This window comes from Macaca nemestrina, chromosome 8, assembly GCF_043159975.1.
Source record: "Macaca nemestrina isolate mMacNem1 chromosome 8, mMacNem.hap1, whole genome shotgun sequence".
Lineage (NCBI taxonomy): Eukaryota > Metazoa > Chordata > Mammalia > Primates > Cercopithecidae > Macaca > Macaca nemestrina.
Genome location: NC_092132.1, coordinates 150,679,450 through 150,704,585, shown reverse-complemented (window position 1 = coordinate 150,704,585; position 25,136 = coordinate 150,679,450). Strand labels below are relative to the sequence as shown.

Here is a 25,136-nt window from a genome sequence, read left to right as displayed (position 1 = left end):
ATGGTGAAAACTCGTCTCTACAAAAAATACAAAATTAGCCGGGTGTGGTAGTGGGCACCCGTAATCCCAAATCCCAGCTACGCGGGAAGCTGGGGCAGGGAGAATTGCTTGAATCTGGGAGGCGGAGATTGCAGTGAGCCGAGATTGTACCACTATACTCTGGCCTGGATGACAGAGTGAGACTCTGAGACGAGAGAGAGAGAGAGAGAGAGAGAGAGAGAGAGAGAGAGAGAGAGAGAGAGAGAGAGAGAGAATTGCCAAACTGTTTAACAACGTTTTCCATCAGCAATGTTTGAGTTACTCAACTTCTCTATTTGAGAGCATTTGGCAATGTCAGTACATACATATATATAAAAATAAAATGTATTTCTAATTTTGGACATTTCGATAGGCATGTATAATAGCTCATTTTTGTCTTAATTTAAATTTCCCTGATAGCTAAAGGTGTTACACAGTTTTCTATGTTTATTGTATATCTTCTTTGGTGAAAGGTCTTCTGAACATATCCTAACTCTGTGACTCTGTGTGTGTATCTCTGTGTGTGTGTGTGTGTGTGTGTCTATTGTAGAGTCTTGAGAGTTCTTTATGAGTTCTTAACAGATATGTGGTTTGAAAATGTTATCTTCCAGTCTACAGCTTATCTTTTCAAGTTCTTTATATGATTTTTCTCAGAGAAGAGGTTTTTCATTTTGATAAAGTAATAATCAATTATTTGGTAAATAATTCCAATTGATGAATTATGTTTTGGGAGACAAGTCTAAGAAATATTTTCCTACTCTCAGATTGCAAATATTTCCTCGTATCTTTTACTAAAAGTTTTCTATGTTTACATTTACATTTACATTTAAGTCTATTATCCATTTTGAGTAGATTTTTGTAAAAGATGTGAGATTCACATGGAGGCTCATTTTTGGCCTCTGCATGTCCAATTGTTCTGGAGCTGTTCACTGAAAAGGCTATTCTTCCTCCATTGAATTGCTTTGGCCCCTTTACCAAAAACCAGGAGGGCATCTTCTGTGGGTTTATTCGTGGGCTTTCTATTCCATTCCATTAATCTCTGTGTCTGCCTTTCCACCAACACCACATGGTCTTGATTACTGGAGCTATATAATATGTATTGAAATTGGGGAAGGTGCTTTTCCCACTCATTTTTTTTTTCTAAATTATTTTAGCTATTCTACTTCCTGCACATTTTCATATACTTTTTAGAATAATCTTGTTCATATCTACAAAACATATTTGCTGAGATTCTTACAACAGTTGCATTAAACTGCATATCAGTTTGGGAGATTTGAGATCTTTACTCTGAGTGTCCCAATACATGAACAGAGTATATATCTCTATTTATTTTGCTCTTTGGTTTCTTTCAATAGCGTTGCATAGTTTTCAATCTATGAGTCCTATACACACACAGTTTTGTGTAGATTTCCAGGTACTACATTGTTTTGAGTTATTGTAAATTGTATTTTAAAGAAATTGGGTGTTCACATGTTCATATTATTATATAGAAATACAGATTTTGTTGTTGTTGTTCATCCTGTATCCTGTGAAGTCACCAAACTGGTTCTTGGCTCTAACAGTTTATCTGTGAATTCCTTGGGAAATTCTATCTAGATGATCATGTTACTTGCAAGTAGAGTCAACTTTACTGTTTTTCTTTGTGATCTGTAAGCCCTTTTTCTCTTATCCTTGCAATTTTGAATTGACTTGAACTTCCAGCACTATGTTGAATGGAAAGAGTGGATGTCCTTGGTGGGTTCTGACTCTTAGGGGGTAACATCCAGTCTTTCATCATTAAGGTTAATGCTGAGTGTTTTTTGTTTTGTTTTGTTTGTTTTGTTGTTTTCTAAGTGTTCTTTATCACAAATTGGGGATGGCCCATTTCCTCCTGCCTTGCTGAGACTTTGTCAGGAATAGACATTATAGGAGGCTAGATGGTGGCCCCCTGATAATGACATGTCCACTCCCTTGTCCCCACACATGGTGACTGTGATTTTATTTGGAAAATGGGTCTTTGCAGATGGAATGTGGTTAAACATCTTGAGATAGATCATCCTGGATTAACTGGGTGTCCCCACATCCAATGACAAGTGTCTTTGTATGAGACACATAGAGGAGAAAACATAGACCCAGAGAAACAGGTGATCTGAAGACAGAGGCAGAGGTTCCAGTGATGCCGCTGTTAGCTGAGGAGGGTGGGAGCCATTGGAAGCTGGAAAAGGCTAGGAATGGGTTCTCTGCCTGGGAGATCTGGCAGGGAGCGTGGCTTTGCTGACACCTTGAGTTTGGACCTGTGGCCTCCAGAGCTTTGGGCGATTGAATTTCTATTGTTTTAAAACACCATGGTTGTGGTGGTTAGTTTCCTTAGTAAACTAATTGTGGTGTTGAATATGTCAAATTCTTTTTGTGCATCAATTGATGTAAACATGTAATTTTTCTTCTTTATCCTGTTAATATAATGAATGACATTGATTGATTTTCAAATATTGAACAGTCTTTCATGCCTACAAGGAAAACATTTCATTTGTTTATGGTGTATAATTTCATATATGTATATATATATATACAAAATCCTGTGCCATATAAGGACATTTCAATCAATGATGAGTCATATATACAATGGTCCCATAAGATTATAATGCATTTAAAATATTCCTATCTCCTAATGACATTGTAGCCATTGAATCATCATAGCTCAATGCATTACGCATGTGTTCCTGGTGATGCTGGTGTACATAAACCGACTGTGCTGCCAGTCATGGGAAAGGAGAGCAGTAAAATTGTATACAGCATGTAATACTTGATAATGATAATAAATGACTATGATATTGGTGTATATATTTACTATGCTATACTATCCATCACTATTTTAGATTATGCTCCTTATACTTACACACACACACAAATCACTGTAAACAGCCTTAGGCAGGGCCTTCAGGAGGTATCCAGAAGAAGGCATTGTGATCATTGAACATGACAGCTTCATTCACGTGTGTTATTGCTGCTGAAGACTTTCCAGTGGGACAAGATAGATGTGGAGGTGGAATACAGTGTGTAGGCCTAAGCTAACGTGTGTGTTTATGTCTTAGTTTTAAACAAAAAGTTTTAAAAAGTAAAAAAAAAAAAAAATACGACATTAAAATACAAAAATGTTTATAGAACAAGACTATACAAAAATTTTTGTGCAACTCTACCATGTGTTTTAGGCTAAATGTTATTGCAAAAGAATAAAAAAAATTTAAAAATGAAAAGGTTTATAAAGTAAAAAAGTTACAGTAAGCTAAGGTTAATTTATTATTGAAGAAATACATTTTAAAAATACATATAGCCTAAGTTCACAGTGTTTGTAAAGTCGATGGCAGTGTATAGTAACGTCCTAGGTCTTCACATTCAGCCATCACTCACTACTGACTTACCCAGGACAACTTCCCGTCCTGCAAGCTCTATTCATGGTAAGTACCTTATACAGGTGTCCCACTTTTTAATCTTTTACACAATGTTTTTACTGTACCTTTTCTATGTTTACATATGTTCGATACACAAATATTACTTGTTGTTACAATTGCCTGTAGTATTACAGTCACATGCTGTACAAGTTTGTAGCCTAGGAACAATAGGCTGTACCATACATCCCAGGTGGGTAGTAGGCTGTACAATCTGGGTTTGTGTAAGTGCACTCTATGATGTTTGCATGATGTTGAAATTATCTAACAACACATCTAAGAATGTATCCCTGTTGTTGTTAAGCAATGCATGACTGCATATGCATGTATATATACATACACATACACATATACAAATATATTTGAATTCTCTTTGCTACTATTTAGTTAAGAATTTTTGTGTCTATATTTATGAGGGATATTAGTACATAGATTTTTTTTGTTATGTCTTTAACTGGTTTTGGTCTCAGAATATTATAACTTCATACATTAATTGTCAAGTATTCTCCCTTCTATTTTCTGAGTATGTGTAGAATTGCTGTCAATTTTTCTTTAAAATTGGTTTTATTAATTTAAATCATTAAAATGGTCCTCTTTCTATAGGAATTTGCATATTTCTGTTTAAAATGATAATTACAATGAATATGAGTTTGTATATGTGACTAATTATCAAATCAAGGCCATGGACTTGCATTTGTGCTTACGATGCCTTTTCTAGTAGACATTCACTAGCCAGCAGTGGACACTACACACCTTGTGTAACCTTCTGCTGCAAAAAATGTGAGAGGACAGGCCGAGCGTGGTGGCTCACACCTGTAATCCCAGCACTGGGAGGCTGAGGCGGGTGGATCACGAGGTCAGGAGATCGAGACCATCCTGGCTAACAGGGTGAAACCCGGCCTCTACTAAAAATACAAAAAATTAGTTGGGTGTGGTGGCAGGCGCCTGTAGTCCCAGCTACTTGAGAAGCTGAGGCAGGAGGATGGCGGGAACCCGGGAGGTGGAGCTTGCAGTGAGCTGAGATCACGCCACTGCACTCCAACCTGGGCGACAGCGAGACTTTGTCTCAAAAAAAAAAAAAAGTGAAAGGACACACGGACAAGGTTATTCATGTCAGACTATTTCTTATTGCAAAGGACTGGAAATAGCTCATCAATGGATAGGCTGGAAGACTGATTGAATAAACTGTGGTCTACTCATCTACTCTGTGGACTGCTGTACAGCCAGAGCAAGAGGAGAGACAGAGAAAGAGAAAGAGAGCAAGCTACTATAGAATGAGCTCCAGAATTCATTAAATAGAAAAAAAAGAGCTTAAAACACATTACTGCTTACCCAAGTTGGGAAGGGGTTGACACAAACATCAAATATCTATATGTAGATATATACATATGTGTGTGTCTGTTTCTTAAATGCAAGAATGAACCAGAACAATTCTACAAATTACTATTTATAGGGGGAAAGTGAAATAGTTTAGAGGAGAAGAAAACAGAAGTGAGACCTTCCAATTATACCTACTTTTGCAGATTTGACTGTGGAACATCTAAGTATGCAAATGTTTGTATATAATAATAAAACAAAATTCTTTTTAAAGCAATCTAAAATGTTTAAAAAAGTAAATCTAATTGTGAATCTAGCAATGGACAGTTTTAAAGGACCTTGAAATACGGTAATTTGATTGGGAGACATGAAGTATAAACATGAATGCAAAACCATTTTAGATTGTTTTCAGCACTACTGATGCACATGGAAATGTTGGTATTGCTTTCGAAGTTTTTGTGTCTGTGTTGTGAGATACAGCAATTGAGAAATTATGGAATATTCTAATTCCACCTTTATCAGAGTTACTGAGAGCAGGGACTCTGGGTGAGAGAAGGACTAGAGATATACGATGGCAGACATTCAGAAAAAACGCTGCAGTGCTGAATTTGAATCAGGCATATCAGCATGAAATCTTGTGTCTTTGTTCTACACACACACACAAACACACACACTTCCTATCAAGGGAAAGGGCCCAGAAACAACAAGAAATCAAGAAGTGATTAACATTGTAAACGTCCAGATCGTAATCCTGAAATATCATTTTCCACTCAAGGAAGCCAAGAATCGTTGGGTGGATGACTAATTTCAGGTTTGAAGCAGAAATTACACAAGATAAATTTGGAATGGTTTATCCCACCGGATGGCAAAGAAGCTACCATTGACTCAGGAGTCAAGAACACACTAAAAGGCAAAATTAGCACAATTTTAGCATCAACAAAGATAGTACATTCCACAGATTGAAAATCTTCAGACTGTTTTAAATTCATGGGTTCTTTCCTAATAATACAGAACAATAAAATGAATGACTGTAGAGCAGTAGTTCTCAACCAGTAGAACTTTTGCTACCATCTTCTCTCCCCTCATCAGGATATTTGGCAATGTCTGGAGGCATTGGTATTTACACGTTGAGGGTGAGGATGCCACTGGTATCTGGTGGGTCAAGGCCAATGATGCTCCAAAAATCCTGCAGTCACAGGACCATCCCTGTCTTCACACCCAAACAAAAGTATATGGGTGCAGCACACCAACATGGCACATGTACACATATGTAACAAACCTGCATGTTCTGCACATGGACCCTAGAACATAAAGTATAATAATAATAAAAAGAAGTATGCAGTGCAAATGGCGACAGGCCTGAGGTTGAGGAAGCTATGAAAACTTCCTATTCTGAATGTAATATATAAATGTAATGTAATAAACTGAAAAGGCCACATTTATCCTGTCCTGCCTATCAAGTTTGCCACCAGACAACCAAATAATATGCTTCTTTTATAGAAGTACCTTAGCAAATCAATAAAAAAAAGGAGCCATAGAATCAGAATACTATCGATTAGTGGCATCTAGTCAATAAACACAGCTGGCAGGTGCACATCAGTCACCCTGTCTCTTGATGGGAGAAAACACCACTAGATATGAAGTCATCATGTCAGAAAAACTCAAACTCGAACCTGGCTAAGCCTCGTTATCCAGTGCCAAGTCACAGAAACTTTCTTAAACACCCTGGAGATGCAATCGGCAGAATGTCTACTGTGGCGAACTCAACAGGAAAAAAGAAAAAACATAAAATAGGAGAAACGTAAAAACAAATCTACTTGCAAGCTACATCAAACAATCACAATCAGAAAGCAGTACACTTTTTATAATCCCTTTATGACTTACTCATCATGAAGGATAAGAAAGCCATTTTCAGTAGTCTGGGTTACATTCTCTGGGACTTATTGGTGGATGAAGAAGTGATGATTTTGGGGACGTCCCTAAGGTAAGGGTACTAATGCTGGGTACCTGTCATATTCTGGAGACTGACGTGCCTACATATATGTTATCATCTTATTTTCACAAACACCCAAGAGGCAGATATGACGGTGTCCACTTGACAGATAGTCCTCAGAAAGAGAAAGTGAATTACAAAGTGAGGTCAACTTTAACACGTCCATCTGGAGTAGATGGAACCAAGCCTCCATAGCTGCCATGTGCACAGTTCTCTCCACCACACATTTCTTTTTTTTTTTTCTTTTGATATCTTTATTCCTTCTCTGATTTCTTCCATATCTGGTTCTTCTGCTATAGAAATAAAAAGTCATTAGTGCTGAATTTGTATGTATTTATCTGCATTTCTTCCTTTTCAATATATGGACTCATGGAAAGGAATGTTATTGACAGAATCTCATGTTGAAAGCGTGAACTCCTTTGGACTAGTGGTTTGCTGAATGTCTGACAGATGTCCCGTGTTGCTTGTGAGTCTCTCAAGAATTTAAAAAATATCCCAAGGCTCCTGTGTGAGTTTGCGACAGTGCCCCAGAGTGCCCTGGTGCCCATTTTGGGAACTGGCAACTCAGGCATTCCTGATGCTAGTTTGAAGATGCCACTCTGAAAACCACTGTACTAATGGCTTCAAGAGACCAGAGGAAGGAGTTCTCCACCACACATTTCGTAACAGAACAGAGCCCTTATGAAAGTGCCAGTGATGAATCGGTGCATCACAGACCACAATAAAGAAAACCAGGAGAGAGGCCCTTCATTTGGGAGACAGTTGTAATAATCAAAGTAGAAATACGTCGGAACTAGAGGGGACGGGAGGAAACAAGGCCTTGTAGCAAATGAGGGGTTCTGATTTATTCGAATAAAGTCCGCAAGAACAAGAACAAAGCCATGTAAATAGTTAGAGGATAAAACTTTGAGAAAAGACAAAACATAACACCCAATGGCAACTGAGGGATTACATCCTTGAAAGAAAGAGTATAATTCAAGTTGGTATGTTATAGAAATAGGAAAAGCATAAAATTGAGATCCATCATCTTGACTCCAAAGGAGATTGTACAGAGAGACAGAGAGGCAACAATGAAATGACTGCTTGCTCTGAGCACACCAGGGGGAGAAGGGAATGTAATGGAAAGTAAAAAATACTGTCCCAGGCCCGGATTGATAATTACATTTTTGACAAGAAGGTGAACAGTCTGGAAAGATAACGGTAAAGTTGAAATGGACTAAAAACTAATTTTAGAAGTTTGTTGTAATAGAATTGACTGCAAGAAAGGAAATTGCCACGGCCCCAGGGAGAAAAAGAAAAGAGGATGAGGGAGAGACAACTATGAATGCACTTTCTGAAGCACTCTTAGTCTTTGGAAGAGGGACAGACTATCAGAAACAGGAAACATAAGTTTTGCTGCATGGGCTATTGTAAATTAGTTTTCTTTACCTTTTCAGACCATTTTCCAATAGGTAAGTAACAGATTTACATAGACTGTTTGCAAAATACACAAACGTAAATATGGCTTTCGACTGAGGACCTATCCTCTCTGTTTTAATACAATGTATCTGACAAAAACTCAGTTATTATTCCCACTTCCTAGATAATGAAACTGATGATCAGATAATTAATGAGTGAGTAGTTTCATGGTCATGCTAGAAACAAAAAGCAAAGTCAAGGACACAGCTCAGGTAGTGACAGGATAAACCACAGCTTCCTCTCCATGGGTAAACAGATTCCTCTAGCAAAGGCTTCATTCTATGTAGACAAAAGAAATGCTGTTTGTGGAATCTAGTTAGGAAAATAATCTGGTAAAATGTGAAAGGTAAATAGGAACATATGCCATTCTTGAAAATTATTTTACTTATAATGTGCAAAAATGCATAGGATGAGGTTATCTAGACTTCGGAATCCTGACGTCGATGAAATGGAACCTGTTACAAATATAAATATGCATGGGTGGTGCTCAAGTTATTATTTTTGAGTTCTGGTTGGTATCATTAGTATTTCTTTTTCCACCTTTAAGAACTTGTAAAAGAAATGAGAGCACTAATGGAGTTGAGGGAAGAAAGCAAATAATTAGCGACTTGTTAACAAAGGAGTTGAAGATGTAAAGGATAAAGAAATTGGTGAAATGTGATTTCATTTTCAGGAAGAGAGAAAATTCGTAATAAAATTAAAACACGGCGCAACATCAGTTGTTATATTTTGAGTACCTCATTACTAAAAGGATTAAGAAAACATCAAAAGCACAATCGAAGTGATCAAAGAGCCACAGGCACTGATGAAAAGATGAAAAGAACTCAATGGCAAAGAAAAATGAGGAACCAACAAGCCTCTGCATCTATCAAACACAAATTAACGGGAAATAGCAGCATACTTTTTTATGACACACTTTCAATAGAATTAAATATTTTAATGAAATAAAAATGCTTATTCATTTTAGCAGTGGAGATCAGTAACTGAGTCTCAGAAAAAGGGAATGGAATGAATAAAAGAAGAAGAAAAATGACGGCTAAGGTTTTACCCAAAGATAAACCACTTTAGGAGGTATTTTCAGATAAAGTGGAAAATGAAAAGTATCTAGGTTAAGAGCGATGCATATTGCAGAGGAGTGGGAGGTGCAGGCTGAGCAGTTTGTGTGGCTGGTGTGGGACAGGAGGCACTGGGAACCACTGTTCACAGAGGGCAACGGGAAGGGTCAGAGGTTCTGTAGGATTAGCCCCGGCACATCAGATCATTTGGCTTCTTCTAAAGCAGTGTGTGCATTCTTTGCTGCTCTGTCTCTCCTGTTGGGAAGGGCTCTGCTCCTAGTCCCTGGGGGTTTCCTTCAGCCCTGTCGCAGGGAAGGACAGGTCACTGGGAGTGGCCAGTCAGGTTGTCCATGTCCCTGGATGTGGCAGTGGATGGAGGGGGCAGGATTGAGCAGGACCACTTGGAGCCTTTTTTGGGTTGGAGATGGAGGACATCGGAGGTGTCTTTACTCTTCGTTCCTCAGGGCCATGAACTGTAAGAGCAACATAACCCCAGAGGAGCTGGGAGCTATTTTCTCTGTCATTTACAGAGACCCCACATGGGATGCAGCCTCAAGAAAAGAAAGCAGAGCTGAGAAAATGAGAGTCCTGCTGATGCCACCGGGACCTCCTAACCCTAGATACAAATGAGTCTCTTGTGTCTCATGCACAGAATTTCTGATAACAGAGGTATAATCCTAAAAATAAGACAGAAGCATAAGAGAATACTTAGAATGATGCTGTCAATCCAAGTGAGGGGTCCAGGGAACCTGAATTGGGAGAGTAGATAGTGAAGACAGAACAACCAAAAAGCCTGTTAGTGTTTCCTGATGGGGCCAACTCTCAAAAGGGAGAAGAGGATTGATCTCAAGACCATCCTTGGACAAAAGATGGACACACATCTTTCTGAGACTGGTGGGAAGGAAGGAAGGAAGGAAGGAAGGAAGGAAGGAAGGAAGGAAGGAAGGAAGGAAGGAAGGAAGGAGGGAGGAAAGAAGGGAGGGGGTGAGGGATGAGGGAGGAGGAAGGAAAGGAACGAGGAAGTGAAGGAAGGGAAGGAAGGAGGAAGGGAAGGAAGGGAAGGAAGGGAGGAAGGAAGGAAGGAGCAATGAAGATGACTGTGGAGGATCAAAGAAGAGATGTTCTTGCTCTATAAAAAAAGGTGACTTTTTCCCGGAAAACCTGGAGAGAGGCTGCTGTGGGTTTACTAGTGAAGGTTTAAAGAAAAGTGAAGGTTTGTAGGAGATGCTGTAAGTCCATGAGTTCTAACAAAAGGACCACGTGCCATGCAAAGGTGAGAGTGTGGGGCAAAGAACGGGGCAGCATGAGTGGAGGCCCAGTGGGCATCAGCCATGACCTTCAGGGGCTGCAGCATGGAGGGTCCTCCAGACAGAGCTCACTCCGGCACACCGCAGAGGGATGCATTACAGAGAAAGGCTTTAGATGCTTCAGGCAATAGTGACTGACTTATTCTCAGTTGCATGTCTAAATGACACAGCTTCATGGATAATTGTCTCCACTCTCCACTAATTCTGGAAAACTCATGCAGGCATAATTCTATTCCAGAAGAAGCGCCTCCCTGTGTATGAATGAGCCACCTTCCCCCAAGGGTAGAAGTAGGAAAGAAGGTGACAGCCAATCGCAATGGATGTAAACAATCATATATAAAGAGAAATCAAACACGTTTTAGTAGGAGGCAGAAGAATTTGCTTCAAAGGAAATGGGACAGGATCACATGAAAACTTGTTCCCCTGTCCTCCAATCCATGAGGTCTACACAGCACAAAGCAACATTCAAAGCACTTATAATACATTTAATCTTTGAGATGGATTCTTGAAATTTGTTGGTGGGGGAATCAGTTCTTAAAGTATTTGCATTAAAATGGCATAAACCTGAAGAATTTTAGAGGGAAGTTAAAATTAAATAGGCTCATTCTGAAAAATATCTGAGAGACTAAACACAGTTTCTTTGCTTTTAAAAATTGAATCCAAATCAGCACAAACTCAATATAATCTTGTTTTCTCTACCCCTCCGTTATGTGACAATGTGTCACGGATTGGCTTTGCCAAGTCAGAGGCAACCCGAAGCTCCCTCCATGCTTAAGGATGTCCTGGACTGGGAAAGTGAATTTTTAAATTTTTTCTTATTCTGTCTTTTCTCTGTGGTGAAGAAGAAAAGAGCAATTTTTTTTTTTTTAAGATGGAGTTTTTCTCTGTTGCCCAGGCTGGAATGCAATGGCGCAATCTTGGCTCACTGCAAACTCTGCCTCTTGGGTTCAAGCAATTCTCCTGCCTCAGTCTCCCAAGTAGCTGAGATTGCAGGCGCCTGCAACCATACCTGGCTAATTTTTGTATTTTTAGTAGAGACAGGGTTTCACCATGTTGGTCAGGCCTGTCTCAAACTCCTGACCTCAGGTGATCCTCCTGCCTTGGCCTCCCAAAGTGGTGGGATTACAGGCATGAGCCACTGCACCCAACCAAAAGCAACATTTATATCCATATAAATTCATGTAAGGTTTTCAGCCTCGTGTTATAAAGTTTCCAATTGTTTCAGACATTTAAACACTGGGACATTTAAGAAAAACTGTTGCTCCAGTCTTAAGACTCACACAGCTTGCTATAATCAAGCCTTCTAAAGTGGAAAAGCCAGACGGGGGACAGGGTCACCAGCTCCTTCTCATCGACACAGTCCTCAGGAGCCTCTCCTTGCCTGGTTGAGACACATACGAAATTCGGAAAATCATCTGGTTTGCTGACTGTTTCACTTTCATGTATGCGTCCTGCATGTCAGGATTTGCTCCGATGACGGATGTTAACTGTGGGTCTCTGACCCTCAGGCAGCCTCCAGGCTCTGATGAGATGGGCCTTAACCCCTCCACTGCCCACCAGACTTCATGATCTTTCTCTGTCGTGACCTAATCAGGACATTTCAGATCTTCCTACCTAGGCACGTGGTTGTACGCAAGCCTCTCCTATTTTCTCATACAATTTAGAAAAGTTGGCGCGGTTTTGCACTTAGCATTGCTGCATCGTTTCTACTACGCCGAAACCTAGTTGTGTTCTCTCCTATCCCATCTTAGCATTGAAATTGTCCTAGTGGACGTGTTTCAGTATCAGAGGTAGCAATCACACCTCTTTCAGCTTGCTAATCATTCCAGGAATGAGCTTCCCATTAAAACGAAATATTTGGAGCTGTTGATTTCTCTTTCAGAGGTAGGAGCAAAGCCTGCAGATGACCCATCCCCATTGCCCATCATAGATGAGTCTGCTAAAGTCCAGGGGGATTCAGAACAAATTGGATGCAGAACTTGAACCCAAGCCCAGGTTTCTTGGCTAAGCTCTAGCACTGCACTGTCCTGCACCCGTTGTCTTCTACTCTTCATGCTGGAGCCCTCCTGCTGCACTGTCTCACCTTACATACCCTCATCCTGCACTTCCTCATCCCATAGCCCCTCATTTTGCACTCCTTACCCTGCATGCCTCATCCTGGACTCCTTCACCTGTACCCCTCATTCTGCACTCCTCACCTGTACCCCTCATCCTGTACCTGTCTTCCTGGATCCCTCCCTCTGGATCCTCACCTGGACCTCTCATCCTGCACTCCTCACTGCACCCATCATCCTGTGCCTCTCTTCCTGTACCCTTCACCTGGACCCCCTTATCCTGTACTCCTCACTGCACCTCTCATCCTAGACCCTTGAACCTGCTCCCCTTGCCCTGCACCCCTCATCTGTACCCCTCATCCTATACCCCCTGACCTTCAGCCCACATCACAAGTCTGAAGCAGCCTAACTTCTTCAGTTTCTCTCATTCTCAGTCTCACATGGCACAAACTTTCTTTCTGCTCACTCTCTTTCCCAAGAAAAAATCAGAAGAAACAGAGCTCCACATGCTCACATGTTAAAGCAACAGATGATCTAAAAGAAACACATAGGAGCTGGGTCATCAAAACTGCATGCCGTGCCTGGCCGTTTCTGGCTTAGAGGCAGGAGGATATACATGCGATTTAAAAAACACAGGAAGAATTTCGAGAAAAGAATAGTCCCATCTATAACTTTTAAATCAGTAATTCAAAATATGATTCATTTGTAAGTCAACACAACTCAGAAATTTTAAAAAAGATTCTTGTTGAGATGATAAAAACTCATAAAGGAGACAGAAATACCAAAGAAAAATAATAAAGATAGCAAGAAAATTGAAAGAAACAAATTCCAATTGCAAGGAAAAAACCCTGTAAGGAAAACTGGGTCCTTGTTGTATCTGATGCAGAGATCCTGGTGGTAAAGATGTGGGAGAATGTTATCACACTCACACACTCATGACACATGAGAAGTGAGGAAGGCAGCCATGTGGCTGGAAAAAATAGGAAGCTCATTCCACTTACAGAGCCTGAAATATCATCTAGAAGTACACCTTGTTAATTTCACAAGGTCTTTCATAATTTGCAAATATCATCCTCAGAATTTTCATTCCTGCCTGAGACTAGAATACAGATTGAAGAACGCCTCCCAGGAAGTTTGCTCTAACGTGAGCCCTGCGGTGCTTAACCTCCGTGTCATTTCCACTACATCTTACCTCAGTTTACTTCGAAACGTAATCTGGGAGGATACATGTTGGGAATGGAGAGTGGAATGTAGCTGGAGTTAATGGGCCACTAAACCTGGAATTTAAAGGTCAAATTTCTGCATTAGAATTTAATGTTCTCTGGCACCACCTGCTCTCCTGGCTCATATGTACTGATATATTTAAATATTTAATAATGGCTTATCTCACATTAAGAGGAGGCTGTGCTTATAATTCATTCATGCAATATAACTCAGAACAAAATAGAAATAAGAGTCAGTGGTTCTTCTGATATTTTTCTTAAAGTTAAGACTGTCCTGAACGTCAGCATATCTTCATACAAATTCTTCAACCCCGTCAACAAAAAAGGGTGATTATTGGAAACTCAATATCCGTCTAATATATAGTTTGTTATTATTACTTGTTTGTTTTAATATCCTTTCAATAACATCCTATGTTCATCTTACTGGTCTTGCGTTAAGACAATGGAATGCTAGCTAGGCTAGCTGGTAATTCACCTGAAGAAAACAATAGCAACAATGAGCACATATAATCGATTAATTTTAGCTTCAAACAGTTAATTATTAATTACACTTGGTTTGTACATGGCTCTTAATATCTTTGGTTACTAAACAGCTCACCAAGATGAAGACATTGTGTGCCCTGCAATGGTCTGGAGAAACAGAATTGAATAAAATGGGGCTCTTTCTCAAGGACTCGAGGACACACGAAACACTCTAGGAAAACTGTTACCTTAGCTAACAAGGAGCTGCTGCAGGTAGCCACAGGGAAACACTGGAAGGCATTTCCATCCCAGTGAGCTGTCCAGGAGAGAGGCACAGCTCTCAAGCTGGGCCCTGGGGAAGGGAAAGGAAGGGAAGGGAAGGGAAGGGGAGGGGAGGGGAGGGGAGGGGAGGGGAGGGGAGGGGAGGGGAGGGGGAGGGGAGGGGAGGGGAGGGGAGGGGAGGGGAGGGGAGGGGAGGGGAGGGAAGGGAAGGGGAGGGGAGGGAAGGGAAGGGAAGGGAAGGGAAGGGAAGGGAAGGGGTGTTTCACATCTGGAAGGGCACGAAGGACCTGCCCAGACAGAAGGGAAGTGGCATGAGCCCTGGTGTGGAGATGGATGGGCACAGGATCGCAAGCCCACAGTGTGCTACACTGTGCTACAGCACCCTGCAGCTCTTGAGAGGACGGGGTGATCTGGAAGAGGGGCAGAAATTCAGTGACTTGCTCTGTTGTGGCTGCACCACGGTGGGGGCACACAGGAGCCACAGATGCAAAAAGAAGCTGACTCATGAACCAGGGTGAGCACGGTGAGGTGAGGAGAGGCAGGCCGGTGTGTTCCTCACCCCGCTGGCTGACATGGGGCACAGGGTACAAAATACAGACGCCATAATACTACAGGAATTGCATGGAGGAGCCTTCTCACAAACCCTCCTTGCAATGCAGCACCAGTGCCACAGGAATATGCACTTTGAAGCCCACCCTGACTTGAATCTCTGTCTATGAAGACCCCTGGGTGATCTCCATGCATGCTGCAGTCGGAGACACAGATGAGAGCAGAGGACAGCATAAGTACAGGTACATGGGAGATTTGTGCAGAAATGCATCCCTTTGCCAACAGGGGAATTCAACCAATAGCGGCAGAGCACTTGCCACTGAAGGGGAACTCCCGGACAGTCTGGGGGAGGAGGACTTGGAGAACCAGAAAGGACACCAGATAAACTTCAGGAACTGGGTCCCAAAAGGTCATCATTCAGGGACTCAAGCACTCAAGAATGAGGCTGTCAACAAATGAACAGATTTGGGTCCAGGAATCAAAGCAGCCTCAATAGCCAGAAACAGTCTGTGTTGACTCATTGGCTACTGGGCTATAATTTCTCAAACTAAGACCTAAAAAAAAAAAAAAAACAACTGGAGTGGGCCTAAGATTATTGATAAGGGTTAAATGGCCCATGGTAATGTTATGAAAATCTGAGCAGTCCAGAAATTGGCTAAGACACTCACTCACATTTTGCACATCTCTAAGGACGCAGCTATACGCCTGCAGCTTGTGCACGGCTGCACAGGTGTGGGGCATAAAGAGGTCCTTGCACTCCCGGAGCTTCTGTCTCCCGGGAAGAGAGGCAATTAAACAATTGTTGGGATGCAGGCAGCTCAGGGTGGTATAGGATTGTGTAGGAGCAAATTACATAATCTAGGCTGTGAGGCTTATTGGGGAAAGTAATCTCTGAGTTGAGACGGAAAGATCAGCAGATGATCTACATGGTGAGTCCATAGAAGAATGATCCTTTTTGGGGAGATACGTATGCAAAGGTAAAAGAGAAGAAAAAAGGAAGATCTGAGGATCAGGAAGCTCCATGGGACCAACGGGAAGTGTATGTGGGCGGTGGTGAGAAATGAAGGTGGAATTTGGAAACCAGTTTACAGAATATTCTGTGGACCCCGGGAAGGCTGTAACCGATTTGAAACACTGGAGGGACACTCTCTATTTTCAATTTTTTTTTTAAAAGATCATTCTGACTGGACCACTGTGTATGGGCAAAATAGAAGAGATGCGTAGCAGGGAGAAATGAAGTTTCGGCCACTACAGAGGCCGCCTGGAGGGGACACTGTGGAAGCCGTCTAAGGGTAAGAGACAGAAAATATAAAGGAGGGATGGGATGGAAGGATATTTACTAGACGGAGCTGACAGAAATTTGTGGAGAAAAAGAGAACAGGATCATCCACCACCAATGTTGCTGAGAAGAAATAAGACAAAAACAACAATTATAAATCTGTTGTCCAAATCCTCAAAGAATATAGGGAGATTGCCTTCCCCGGCTGCTATACAACGATGCTGCACTCTGGGTAAGAACAGACAACAGGGTGATGTGAGTCCCAGGTCAGGAAGCTTGTTCTAGAAGCAAAGAGCTAAGCACCAGAAAGGCAGATACACCTACCTGTGGTCCCAAGAATGGAAGGGCTGGTTTTGTTTCAAGGGATTTGGAGGACAGTAACAATAAGTTTGTTCTTTAGCGTATTAAATTGAATGGGAGTCCTCAGGAAAGCCCGTTTAGAGGAAATTCAAATTTACAGCACATGAGTTCACATGACAGGACAGTTTCCCTTGTACGGGGCTCACTGCAGACTCAGGTCCCACCATCGAATGCAGCCCTCATCGCCCGGTGGGACTGAGGCTGCCAGAGTGGGTTCATAGCTGCATGCCTCTCAGGGAAGTGCTCAAACAAAGGCCTCAATTTAGAGAAAAGAAGATGCAAGGGCTACTGACCCTGAGTCCCAGCATTCCTGCCACAGACTGCAGAGTCCAGAAGGCTTTTGCTGGCTAGAATGAGGGAACGTGCTCCTGAAGGCATGGCTGAGAAGCCAGCTTGGAAAGGATGCTGGGAAGGATGCGCTGCTGTCCTCTGGATGTGGTCTTCACCATAAATCCACGGCCATAATGCTGTGTCAGTCCCCAGAGGCTGGAATACATGGGGCCAGGAACCGAGGAGGGGAAGCAGTAACTGTCTCACCTCCACCCCAGGAGCTGACTGAGATCTCTGTTCCCCGATCTCTCAACTTTAGGCTCTGTGGTTCTAGAGAACCTGCTTCTCAGAGGGGAGTTGTCTCCACCACCAGGAAGAGGAAGGGCCCCATGAAACTGTAAGCTATGCCTGTGGCCCAGTGCCTTCAGGATCCTCATACCCAAGGCCTCGCCAGCCAGGAAAGGAGCCATCATCCTTGCAGGAGGACTGGCCCTAACCAGGAAAAAAAGCTGGGGCCATTGTCCCCATTGGGACAGTACAGATGAGTGGGACCATTTATCCATGGGGACTCTCTTATGTGTGATGGAACACGGACAAGTCCAACAGCCACACCTGAGCAGTGCATTGTGAGCAGAGACTGCGGCCCTGGGAGGACTCAAGTCAGCATTGCCCTGCCCCAGCAGCCACCTAGCCTAGCTGAGAGGCCAGCTAAAGGGGCAGATCCTCAGATGGGCCGGACAGGAGGGCAGCAGTGAGTGTGTACTGCACGTGTTCCTAGGAAACGAGGCCAGCCAGAATCCTGGAGAAGCTGCTTCCAGATGGAGAGGACTGAATAGTGCGAGTGCTGGGCTGTCTCCGATCCCAAGGGCACCACTTGGGTACTCTTTTCAGAACCCAGGCCTCACCCCCAGCTGCTAGGAGCCCACACTGCATTTCTCTTCAAAAATGGCCCCAAGCAGAGTTCTGGTCCCTCCCTGGGGGCCACCCATGTCAATGGTCAATGGCACCGAGCCTGGCCCAATTGCTTCAGTTTGGAAGACTATACAGGGCCATCCCAGCTCCAGACCTCCCTGTAGTATCACTTAAGGCAAGGGTTCCCAATCCCCAGGCCAGGGACCAGTACTGGTCCATGGCCTGTTAGCAACTGGGCCACACAGCAGGTGAGTGGCAGGCAAGGATGCACTACTGCCTGAGCTCTGCCTCCCGTCAGCAGCAACATCAGATTCTCCCAGGAGCGTGAACCCCATTGTAAACTGCACATGCGAGGGATCTAGGCTGCACGCTCTTTATGAGAATCTAATGCCTGATGATCTGTCACTGTCTCCCATCGTCCCCAGATGGGACTGTCTAGTCGCAGGAAAACAAGCTCAGGACTCCCACTGATTCTACATTATGGAGAGTTGTGTAATTATTTAATTACACATTACAATGTAATAATGGAAATAAAGTGCACAGTAAACGTAATGCACTTCAGTCACCCTGAAACCATCACCTCTCCCAGTCCGGGGAAAAACTCTTTTCCTTAAAACTGGTCCCTGGTGCCAAAAAGGCTGGGGACCTCTGATCTAAGGCACCTGCTGTGGTCTGATCATTTGTGTTCCCCTCAAATTCCTAAGTTGAAACCTAACTCCAAATTTGATGGTTTTCAGAGACAGGCCAGCCTTTAGAGGGTGATGACATGATGAGGGTGGAATCCCTGTGAACAGGATTAGTGCCCTTGTGAAGGACACCCAGGCTTGTGGCCTTGCCCTGTCCACCACATGAGGACACAGTGAGAAGGTGCCATCTATGAACCAGGAAACAGCCCTCGCCAGACACCAAATCTGCCACTGCGTTGATCGTGGACTTCCCAGAACTGTGAGAGATACAATTCCAGTGTCTTTCAGCCAACTCTACCTGCATATTCTGTTACGGCAACCTGAATGAACTAACTGTGCACCTGTCGTGACTGGGCACCGTTCAGCTCCTCCCTCCACCCAACCCCACTGCTTTCTATGCCTTACAGATGATTCCAAGCACACTCCCGATACCTCCGCCTACACAAGTCGCCAACTCAGACTCTACTTCCAAGAAAAAAGGTAATTTGTCATAGATTTAAGTCAAGCCCTTGAAAACAAAAACAAAAACAAAAAAACGTTATATCCACCTTAGAGATAAGGCTGTATCTGTTGTGAAAAAGGAGGTACACATTATAAACACTTTGTGATGGTCAACTGGGCATTCCCACATGACAACAAAAGGTTATTTGAAGCCACTTCCTGCAGCTTCACCTTCTCTTTAGGGTTTTAGAAGTCACTCTACTATTCTGGCAGGCACTGTCTCACCTGATTTTGAGTAGCGTATTGACTTCCTGCTCACAAGGACAGGGTCACGAGTTCACTTTCCACATGGACCAGTGAGCTGTCCTGGGTTCAGGGACCTCGCCATGTGCCATCATTGCACTTGGACGCTTTTCAATGTGCATAATTTCTCACCTAGAGAAGACGGGCAAGACTGGGCTGGGTCATCGTGCCAGTCCAACCACGCGAGATGAGAAGCACCTTCAAGATTGCATAACATCAATGCTGCCTCAGAAGTTCCGTCTGCCAAGAATGGTAAAGATGCTGCTTTTTGAACCATCTCCTACATTCCTGTATTCAGTATAACACACGGCCTCATTTCCTCATTCATCCTAGGAGCACAGACCCTTGGCTACAGACTGAGATGCCTACACTAACTTCCACTCTCTTATTATCAATTTAGTCATCGGACATAGGAGACAATTCTGTTTCTTGTATGAAATGGTGATACTGAACTCAAATAATTTGACTGGAATAACTCTTAGTATTAGCCCGAAATAGGTCTTGATTTGACTACACAGTAGCACATCACAGGGAAGAGTTCCTTTAATTTACCCCCTGCTAGAATGTAAATAGCTATGGCAAATTACATGAAACATGATTTGTGGAGATGCAGTTCATCAACTTGTGTGATGAACTCGAACTGAATATTCTTTTCGTAACAAAAAAACGCTTCAGAGTCAACTCACTTTCCTATAAACAGAGAAGCCATAAAAACGTGGGACCACTATAATAGCAAACATGTAATTGCTTGTAAAAATATCCAGGGATCAAGTTTGCTTCTTGTTAACTTTCCTTATGGATAGACGCCACAGTGGTAATGAGGGAACCCAACTTTAAGTTGAGAACAGGGATTTTTCTTTTTTTCTGTTGACTAATAATCAGCTGCTATGATATATAATATATATTTTATTTTCAAATATAAAATGAAGAAACTATGCCCTGGGCTTACATTATCTTTTCTTATATAGTATTCTGAGACTTACTCTTTGTATGGATTCTACCTATTATAAATATGATTTATAAATACATAAATAACATACACATGCCCACTGAATAAATAAATGATTTATAAGTATATAAATTTTACACAGGTAGAATCCATATATATATAGCTAACTTATATATAAATTGTGTATGTAAAATTTGTTTTAAAAATATATATTAGCTACATAGAGTTTGTTTATGAACGGTCAGTGCTGCCTTACATGGCTCTACCGTAATTTATTTACATCCTGCTTCTTAGCATTTGGGCTTTTGAACAGATTATTTTTAATTCAGTATTTTCATCTGTAAAATGGTTTTAAATAAAGCTTACCTCTCTCCCGTCACTTTCTGACACCTAATATGATCTCCTTCAAGAGCTCTCTTTGTTTTTTAAACTTTCCATTTTTTTCCCCATAATTTGCTTAGGGCACATTATCAATTCACACTCCTCTCGTTGTGTGTGTGTATAATTGCTACAGATGCATGCACATGCTGATATGTATGCATGGGCTTTCATATTAGGGAATATGTATAAGACTTTCTGTATAACATACACATGCCCGCTGAAGTCTAGCAAGAGTGTTTGTTTCTGCGAATTGTTCTTTTGTGTTTGCTGCTGGGGCCTCGCCAGCAGGGACCCCCGTTGTTTTTCAGTCTCTGAGCTCCTCCCTGCCTGTCCTCCACTCACTGTGATTTTCAGGGGATGCACAGGAGCCGGTTTTCATTTCTCCACCCTGCTTGCTTTCTGAGAAATGCCTCTAAAAGGATCCATTAATTGAGTGGACCCTCCAGCCACCTTGAGGGGACGGAGGAGAAAGGATGGTCTTTGCAGAGTTAGAGACAGCACAAACGGAGAAATCTCAGACATGCCCAAGCCTACGAGCCCAGGATGATGGAGGCCATAGGTAGGCAGAGTGGACCCAAGGTCCTCCTGGTCCTCGTGTCCTGAGGCAGCCCCCTCGCCATTACCGTGTGTGCTTGCGGGGGTTAGTTGGGGTGCCAGGATAGCATCCTCCAGGGAGCTTTTCACAGAGACAACAGTGCCCAAGGTAGCAGAGACCATGAACATCTTAGGGCAAGAAGTATGATCCGAAGATTTGAGGACCCCCAAAATAATTTACACGACGCAAGCTATTCTTGATATCTTGTCAATGTTGGAGTAGGTAGGTCAGCAAGGGTTGACATGGGTGGCCTTCCATAATGAGTGAGGTTAAATTGATAGCTACTTTGTTTGGATGGAGTCTCAGAAATTCAAGTTGATGTTAAAATAAGATGATGTGGCATTTCTTGCATAGCAGTTTGTCTAGGGTTTGTGGTCTGAGGGACTGACTGTGACTCCAGGTATGAGAGCTCACACATTGAAAATGTCTGGGGAGACTATGAGAAAGTGTGGAGAGCTGTTGCCTCTGAGGAAGTTAACTGGCTCAGCTAGAAGCTGGAGAGAAGGGGTCCTTACAATCCATCTAAACACCCCTCAGTTGGATTTACATGTCTTACTGTGCACACTATTATTTATATAATGAACACATCATGTTTGTAGAAAAATCTCAAAATTAAAATGAAAATGCATAAAGAAATAAGAGCTAGCATTTTTTTAAGTTCTTACTGTATGTGTTATGAGCCTTCCATGTTTTACTCAGTTGATTTTTCAATAAAATTATGAAGCAGTTGTGATTACTATGACTTTTTTTTCTAATGATGAGTCTGATACACAAAGGGTTTAAACAATTTACACTAAGGTTCAGTTACTGAGCAGCAGAACCAGTATTTAGGGGAGTCCAGCCCCAGAGGCTGTGTTCCTAATTCTAGATGTTAGTGAAAATCAGGCAACATCAAAACACAGAACATTTAACTCTATGTAAATACACGCTGTATATGTTTTCTGAAAATATATATTTTTTCTTTTTTTGAGATGGAGTCTCACTCTGTCACTTAGGCTGGAGTGCAGTGGCACTATCTCAGGTCACTGCAAGCTCCACCACCCGGGTTCAGGCGATTCTTCTACCTCAGCCTCCTGTGTATCTGGGATTACAGGTGCCCACCCACCACAAACAGCTAATTTTTTATATTTTGAGGAGAGATGGGGTCTCACCATCTTGGCCAGGCTGGTGTGGAACTCCTGACCTTAAGTGATCCACCTGCCTTGGTCTCCCAAAGTGCTATGATTACAGGTGTCAGCCCCCCTGCCTGGCCTGATTTCTGATAATATAATTTATGAACAACTATGCTTTGAGTCAAATAATATAAAATTATGTATATGCATAAAGGTCACTTTTATAAGTGATGTGCACTTTGTCTACAACTGTTAGCTTAATATAGTACTCTGAAAACACATTTTCAGAATGTCTTCTACTATTATAATCCCTTACTTTGTTTACAGTCTCAAATGTTATATTAGTTACCTGGTTTGAATGACCTTTTTACCTTTGGATTATTCTTTTGTCAAAGATAATACCTGGCATTGAATTGGCTGTCTCTCAAGGACTGATGGCCATTCACACATTTATGACATCTCACAGGTGGCTATTGAGACTGTTACCAGAGGACTAATTAGGGTGAAATGCAATTATAATTAACGCGGTGTGGTCATTTACAGTGAAATATGACACATGGAAGAATGTTTCCCTTTTAATGGGACTACTTATGTCTCTTCATAGTCAAGGATGCACAGTGTGGGCACGAGGCTCCTATTCCTGGTACCATAAACCTGATGATGTGTATCTCAATGCTGCTGAAATGAATTTACTGCAATTTGCCCTGTTGGGAAGTGTTTGGTATTTCACTGATGATTTTAGATTCCACCAAAGGCAGCAGCAAATGTAGGTCATGTGGAAAATGTTATAACTCCACCATACTTTCTTGAATAACTGCACAGTCACATGAAAGTTCAATTGAAGGTCAGGTCTAAAACTCCAAATGTCAGGAGGTATTTAGCACCTGCCTCTGCATTCTAGCTTTAATCTTTGAATGGGATGTAAATATTCATTTTTTGTTGTAGTATTTCTTATTAAAAAGGGTCATGAAGTCCCCACCACAACCGTGTATCAGCAAGGAGGGACCTAATTTATGCTCTGTAGCTGAGGACACTCCTGGGTGAGTCCACTCACCACAGGACCCTTTAACATTGTGACTCTTTATCCCACACATTGAAAATGTCTGGGGAGACTATGAGAAAATGTGGAGAGCTGTTGCCTCCGAGGAAGTTAACTGACTCAGCTAGAAGCTGGAGAGAAGGGGTCCTTACAATCCATCTAAACACCCCTCAGTTGGGTTTTCAGCAGTCTCTCAGTTGAGAGAGAGAGAAGCCGTGCTGTGGCGTGTTCACTCACATGGACTCATGACAATATCCCCTACCATGCTTGTCGTTTTAGGATTGGTGGATGCTTTTTTATTATCTCCTTCATTGATTTCATGGGTAATAACTTCTTGTTACGTTTTTTAGCTCCTAAAACTATCCTATGATATACACTTGGAAAATAAGAACATACTGCCTGTTTACTCAAATTCAAAAAGTAGAATACATAGAATTCCAAGAGCTCCAGATAAATATTCTCATTTTTACCTATACACATACACATCCATCAGTTCAAATATTTTAAGGAACTCAGCTACTAAGGAAGAAACCAATAGGATATTTTAAAAACTATTTCAAAGGAGAATCCAAAGATCACAAATATATGGACAATCAGAAATACTGAAATAAATTTGCTAATAGATTTAAAAGTAATCAATATCCACAGGACAATAATTAACTGCATCTCTTTCACAGGAAATTCATTTGCATTTCAATGCTTCAGAAATTGTTTGCATTGCTATCAGTTTTCTATAACTTATAAAGTTATAAACTGCTCAAAAACAATGACAGGCACAGAGCTTTCATTTCAAATATTTGAATTCAGCTCATAAAATGTATAATTGTAAGTCTTTTCAGATTCATTATATTGTCTTTTCTATATTTGCTCACATAAAAAAAGGTTTTGAGAAATACCAGACAATATGATATGGTCAAAAGATCCACACATATGCCCACGTTTCCTAGCTTACACCTAATACTTCACCTCACTCTTTCTTTTGGGATAATCAGAGTACATATCACGGCAAGCCAAGTTTTCAGAAGTTAAACATTCTCATTCACAAAAGCGAGTGTTAGCAGACTTTAAGGAAGTTCCCATCATGATTCCTATTTATCAGCATTGTTTGACTTATTGATTTTACTTATACCTAACCAATACAGAATGGTCTCTGTCCTCTGTTGGAACGCTAGCTTTAAACTCTGTTAAGAGTGTTCTCGTCCTACCTTGGTAAACAGCTTTAAACCCAGGTGAGCCAATGCTATCATCCGACTGCAGATGTAGCCACATCTGGTTGCTCATGCTCACGATGAGGTCAGGAACACTGGATCCCGTGAGCCTGCATGGAAGAGAAATGTCAAAGCCTTTATGTAAGGCAACAAGTACCTCAAAGGAAGGTCCTGCTGCTTTAAATAGCCAAACCCTAGAAATATAGATAGCAAGACCCTCTTTCAAAGACTGTACAGCCTCTTGTCCATGATATTAATATTCAAACATCACTATCACTGGAGCTTTACAGAAATTACTCTATTCTAAGACTGCCAATGTGTATATTTTCTTTTAAAAAATCAACTTAGGGCAACCAACCATCCCATTTTCCTGGAACTGAGGGGCTTCCCCAGGTGCAGGAGTTACAGTGTTAAAACTGGGACAGTCCTGGAAAAAATCAGGGACAGTTGTTCAGCTG

General features: G+C 41.8%; 1 protein-coding gene across 2 annotated transcripts in view; it reads right to left on the bottom strand.

The window, feature by feature from the left end:
- Positions 1-25,136, bottom strand: part of LOC139355625 (CUB and Sushi multiple domains 1) — a 2,038,620-nt gene that overhangs the window by 484,543 nt on the left and 1,528,941 nt on the right. For both annotated transcript variants that reach the window (XM_071067488.1, XM_071067489.1), the window contains exon 12: positions 24,676-24,788. In XM_071067488.1, the coding sequence (XP_070923589.1) occupies positions 24,676-24,788 (113 nt within the window). The remainder of the gene's footprint in view (positions 1-24,675; positions 24,789-25,136) is intronic.